This window comes from Ictidomys tridecemlineatus, chromosome 6, assembly GCF_052094955.1.
Source record: "Ictidomys tridecemlineatus isolate mIctTri1 chromosome 6, mIctTri1.hap1, whole genome shotgun sequence".
Taxonomy (NCBI): domain Eukaryota; kingdom Metazoa; phylum Chordata; class Mammalia; order Rodentia; family Sciuridae; genus Ictidomys; species Ictidomys tridecemlineatus.
Genome location: NC_135482.1, coordinates 165,488,507 through 165,494,840, shown reverse-complemented (window position 1 = coordinate 165,494,840; position 6,334 = coordinate 165,488,507). Strand labels below are relative to the sequence as shown.

General features: G+C 34.4%; 1 protein-coding gene across 1 annotated transcript in view; it reads right to left on the bottom strand.

The window, feature by feature from the left end:
* Nucleotides 1–1,333: 1,333 nt before the first annotated feature.
* The window catches only part of LOC101966628 (phosphatidylinositol 3,4,5-trisphosphate 3-phosphatase TPTE2), a gene marked incomplete at its 5' end in the record, with an annotated part of 50,366 nt that continues 45,365 nt past the window's right edge, over nucleotides 1,334–6,334 (bottom strand). The window contains 2 exons of the mRNA XM_040281567.2: nucleotides 1,334–1,617; nucleotides 3,610–3,680. Coding sequence (XP_040137501.2) covers nucleotides 1,506–1,617; nucleotides 3,610–3,680 — 183 coding nt within the window. The remainder of the gene's footprint in view (nucleotides 1,618–3,609; nucleotides 3,681–6,334) is intronic.

Genomic DNA, 6,334 nt, shown 5'->3' with positions numbered 1-6,334 from the left:
ACTGCGTCCAGTTTCATAGCCCTTCTTGTTATATTTCCATGAAAAGGAGAAAAAAAAACCCACTATCATAGATTCCACACTTCTGAGTTGCTGCCCTAGGTAATCCAACTGGTTCGTGTGCTTATTACAACAAAGTTGTTTAGTTGGAGTGGACTGCTCCAAACCCTAACTCTTCTATTTTCACAAACTTTTTTACTGTGTGCTTTTTGTAGAGTCTTTCAAGAATGAGTTATATAGCCATGCCCTACATAATGACATGTCAGTGAGGGACCACATATTCATTGGTGGTCCCATAAGACATTGCTTAGTGACACGGTGGGGGTTGGCTTAGTTTATGCAAGCACACTATAATGTTGCACAGTGCTGGAGTTGCCAAATGATGCTGTCCTTAGAACATTCCTTGTTAAGCCATGCATGATTCTACTATGTTTTAGCAGAGACACTGGCTTTATTAATTGCCTTTTTATTTCCTGATGAATTCAACTTGGTCTAGATTGTTGAGAACCTTGCCAATAAAAAAAATTCAAATAAAGGTAATTTCGATAAAGTCAAATAGGACTCTTTCAAAGACAATCATAACCTCAGGATACAGTGCAAAGGAAGGTGCTTACCGTAAAATAACAGCTTCAAAGAGAGAATGATCCCTGTGGACATAGGTCTAACCAGTGTGTGTAGCTAAAAGGTGATTTTCCTTCAGAGTTACCCCAGCTTGGTGAAGCTGGTTGTGAGCAGAGGTGGTAGGTTTTAAAATAAATCTAGATTACTCAATATTTCTTTTGACTTCGCTTATGATGTTACTCAAAGCAGAAGTTACTGAGGGATTTTTATCCTTTGTGTTTACCAAGGCCCTCTCACTCTCCGTGTGTGTGTGTGTGTGTGTGTGTGTGTGTGTGTAATTAAAGGGAGCCTGTCCCATAAGCTACCTGTGCAGGGCTTGGAACAAGGAAGAGAATTGTGTTTGAGGTGAGGGGCTGGTGCTTGAAACACCTCTGAGTTCAAAACTCTTGTTGTCAACTTTTTTTTTTTATGTTTATAGATAGTTTGTGAATCAAATAGAGGCACAAAATAGGAATAGTTTTCTAATAAATATGAAATCGTAAATGTAAAATCAGAGAACAAATAATTGTCCAAAAATGTATAAGTATGTGGACACTGGTGGGATCAATTTTAAAGAGCTCAGTTATTCTAATGTGAAGGGTTTGTTATTTCAAAGTTCCTCAAAATAATACCTAATGTTCCTGTGTACTGTGTCCTGAATTCATCTAAGTACAAGATAGAAACTTGCAAGTATATTCCTTCAAAAAAGAAATCACCATTGACATTTTACCTGTATTTAATAGATTTCTTAGGAACGTGTATATACATATCTGTATATATACACATACACATACCAGCAAGGACATAGGTTTAGAAGAAAAAATACACAAAAAATGTATTAGAGATTGGAAAGAAGATGATTCAGTCTGAGAAGGGGAACTGTATTTAATCAGATACCAGATATAGCATTAATTTTGAGTTGTTTCATCAAAATACACTTCTACTGCAAAATCTGGACGGTAAATTTTCCATGTTTTTGGTTTATGGGGATTGTCCAATTGATTTCTTGTTAGAGTAAGCCTAAGGATAGAATAAAAATCATTACATTTTATTTTAGGGCTAACAGAAAAGCCATGCAGTTAGTAGGGTACTCTTGTTGGCACTTTAGAAAAGACTTGCCATGTTTAGAACCTCCACCCTTTTTTTGTGTATGTTGGTTGGCTCCTTCCATCTCCCTGTTAAGGGACCAAATACCTTAATCTTCAGTAACAATATGTTACTGATTCTTTTAACATTGTCTCTCATGGAATTAATGACATCTAAATTTAATAAAATATCTTAATTTCTGTAAGTGACATAAATCAGGCAGATACTAGATATGTAACAAAATCCAGTAATAAAATATTGTCTCTTAAATGATGAAGTTGGTATTTTTGGCTAAAGAATAGTTTTATAGCTATTTAAAAAAAAAAAAAACTTTACCAGGGAGTATATAAAAACAAATGTGATAGCTATCTTTAGAAACTTATAATAAAGTGAGAATAAAAGTGATTTAATGTGTTAATTCTTTAATAATATAAATATGGCAGTTTGAAGGAAAACTGTATCCTTTAGCAAGAACTACTTTTGAGGAACAACGGGAAATGAGATTAAAATCAACTCTCTCTATTGGAGGGACTTTACTCATGTTAGGAGTCAAAGTTCATTGTAGGCATACACCCAGGAAAAATATTTGGAAAAATATTCCTTCAGGGGGCTGGGGTTGTAGCTCAGCGGTAGAGCGCTCACCTAGCATGTGAGAGGCCCTGGGTTCGGCCCTCAGCACCACATAAAAATAAATAAATAGAATAAAAGCATTGTAAGCATTGTGTCCAACTACACCTAAAAAAATATTTTAAAAAATATTCCTTCAGATCCAAAGTCCACTCTCTCAAGATCTAAATGTGTGTATCACAAGTGCATAGACCACACATTCCATTTACTCTTGTCTTATTAGACTTGAGGCATTATTATATCCAGTTCAGATTTGAAGAAAGAGTAGGATTGGATAAAAGGACAATTCATATCACCTACAATCACAACCACTTCTCCAATTATAACCTGAATGAGTTTAGTAGTTATTTTTCCTTTTGTATTGGATAATTTGGTACTACCTAAAATCTTATGTTTTTTTTTTTTAATCACCACAGGAAATACTGCTTAAAATGGAGAACTTCTAGAATCAGGAGTGAGTTTCCAGATGTGGTACAAATTTCATTGGAATAATAATCTTCAAATCCAATTAATAAATTTAAAAAACTGTTTCCCAGTTTAGATATTAGAAGCTCATGTTTAAATGAGAGACTATTAGGTCAACAGGTATAGCCACTTGCCTAGCATGCATAGGGTCTTGTGTTCAATTCCCAGCAAAAAAAAAAAAGGGGGGGGGGACTTATTTTAACCATCTTCCATAATACTTAACGGTGTTTTATAACTTCTCTAGATAGAAATTGCCAATCAGATTTTAAACAAGCTTCCTTGATTACTTATTTATTTTGAGTACTGGGGATTAAACCCAGGGGTTCTTTACCCCAGTTCTTTCAATTTTTATTTTGAGATAGGGTTTTGCTAAATTGCTGAGGCTGACCTCGAACTTGGACTCCTCTTGCCTCAGCTTCCCAAGTCACTGAAATTACAGGTGTGCATCATCAATTGGCTTACTTAATTACACGTTAGCATAGAATTTGTGGTCAGCCATTATCACTGAGTGCCTGCTATGTTCAGTGTACTGGATTGCACATTAATCTTCACAGGAGGAGTCCATAACCACACTCAAGATCCAAGTGTAACACATTTTTGGAATCATGTAGCACAAAACTAAAGGCTAATGCAACTGTGCATCTCAAGAACAGCTGTATTTTTAAAATAACCACATTCAAATGAACAAGGCAATGAAGAATTCTGACTTGAATGATTCAAGAATTTTTTGGAATCTGTAAATTAAATTTAAAACAGTGGCAAACACTTGCCATTACACCTTATACAAGACATTGAAACTTAAGTTGTTTTGACTGGATTACATTATATTCCTACCTGTTATTTTTTATAAAAGATGTGTGAAACCAGAAAAAAAAACAACAGTTGTCATAGTATTTAGGAAGATCCTATAAAAACATAGTTAAAGAAAAGAAAGTTATTTTCATAATAAAATCAATACCCCAAACTAATGTTTCTGAAGGGATTAAAATTCCTTCCTTTATATGTTTATTAAATAAAGTAGCAATTAAGTATACAGCACTCTACAATCTAAGACAATACACTTAAGATATAAAGAAGGAGGCTTAAAAGAATGCTGTTGCTTTCTCTGTTTCTATCAAACATTTTGAGGAATGTATTTTTTAAGTGTTGAAAATGTATTATCTTTATTTTGTTGGTATTTTGAATGAAAACATAAGGGTCCAAAATAGTGAAGTGAAATAAAATAGGTAAATTGAACTTCATTAAAATTTAAAACCTTTATGCATTAAAGGGCTCCATCAGCAGGGTGAAAACATAAGCCACAGAATGAAAGGAATATTTTCAAATCACATATCTGATGAAAGTCTCAAATCCAGAATATATAACTAATTATGAAATCAACAAAAAAGATAATCCAGAGAATATATCCAAACAGCCAGCAAGTGCATTAACTGATTCTTAGTCACAATGTCAATAAGGTAACACTTCACACCACTAATGTCACTGATTAAAAAAAAAAAGCAAAAATAGAAAAAATAGAGTATTGGTGAGGATGCAGATAATTGGAGTCCCTCATATATTCCTGGTGGGAATGTAAAATGCTGCAAGCCACTGTGGAAAACAGTTCGACAGTTCCTCAATAAGTTAAATGAAGAATTACTATATAATAGCAATTCCCTTCTAAAAAATGTATTTTTGATAGATACTTATACATTTACACACTGGTCTTTTAAACTGGATTAGATGGTGCTAAACAGAATCTACCAAGGACCATGCCTATTTATATGCAAACATGTCATAATGAATTCTTAAAATATTTTGCCTTGGCATCATTTTAAATGTCAGACTTTCTCATACGAGAAGCTGGGCTCCATTATTATTGAGTTTCCAGTTCTCTGCTTACTCCCAGTTCAATGTAATCAATTCAGATATCTGTCTTACATAGCTACCTCCTGGTGACCACCTTCCTATGGGACAGCTACACACAATGCACTTAACTTGCCCCATTGACCGCCATACTCCAGGGGACCTGTACAGATATGCCACAGAGATTACTTCTCAGTCACAGTGTGTGACTTCTTGGACCTTATACTTGTTTCCTTTAAGCCCACTCCAATTAGATCTCCCTGTGGAAAAACTACAAGGAAAAACTATATACTCTGGACCCCAATAAAGTCTTTGATCCTCAGGTCTCTTTCTCTCTATTGCTCCTCTCTGCTGGTTGAGCAAACATGTCCTTGGCTCCCACCTTCCCTTTGGCATTGTAAAGTGTGCTTCACTCTTCTCTCTGGGATCTGTAAGTAATAAAAAACTGCTTCTGTTACTTCATGAATTTTGTTGTGTGGACTGCTCTATTTTACTTGACCAACACAACTGAATCTAACCCTCTCCTCAGGGTTGTCTTAGGGAGTGGCCAATAATCTGGACATGTCAGACATGAATCCCGGGGGTGCTTGCCAATATAGACAAGTTTCCTGGGAGAGGGATACCTTGTCACCAGACACTCAAGCATAAGGATGTCCCAGGATAAAGAAATATTCTGTGAAAAACCCAGTGTAAACATCCAAAACCACTTAACATGGAGCCTCATTAGAAGAAAGCTAGAATTTATAGCCAGTCTCCAGAGAGAGAAACCTCAAGACCAAATTAGAGAAAAATACAATATACATATTCATTTAAAGAAGGAACAGCTACACTGAATAATTAACCACCAATACTGATGATAATAAAATATTTTAAAAAGTGCTTTCATGTCATGGCTTTTAATAATCACAAAAGCTCGATATTACTCAGGCCCCCAGGCCAGTGAGCTTTACATTACTGTTTCTGCTCAGCGACTGCTATTTGAACAAGAACTCAAGAGTGGCCCCATTAATCAAGGGGCAACCATCAGAACAGGAAATATCCAGGTTACTTGCTTCAACACATTTACCATTTTAATATTTAATAGATTCTCTTCCAACAGGGAAAAAAAGAGATAAAAAAGAGCACAGGGAATAAATTCTAAATCTACCAACATAGTTACTTATTGGAAGTTATATTTGATGATTTGATAGTAAAATGAAACTAGCAAGGTATAGAAATTTGTTGTGCACAGAATAATACTCAGATATAATATAATAATAATAGTCAGATATAATGTTATATACTCATGATATTCAGAGTAATGGCAATGGAAAGCATTATCATTTTTCATAAATATTAAATTAATGCATATTGCTTATATCATGAATCAATTCAGAGGAAGGTAGAGTCTCCCTCACTTTAAAATATTTTGTACATTATTGACAGCAATGCATTTCAAAAAAATAAAACAAAAATATGATCACTGTTTAGCAGTATAAAACATACCTTTAGGACTTTTTTACCATCTTGATTTTTGTACTTTTTCTTATTTTAAAATTAATATATGTGAATTGTATAGAATTTAGAAAAAAGAATGAGCAAGAAAACCTTTAAGTTACATGTTCTTCTTTCACAAATTTTTGTTGTAGATTTGATTTGTTGTTTTTCTCCCCTACCCTGGCCATTGATTGATATCAATTCCCCTGTTGGGAATTGTAGCAGAGGAAATTCCAAA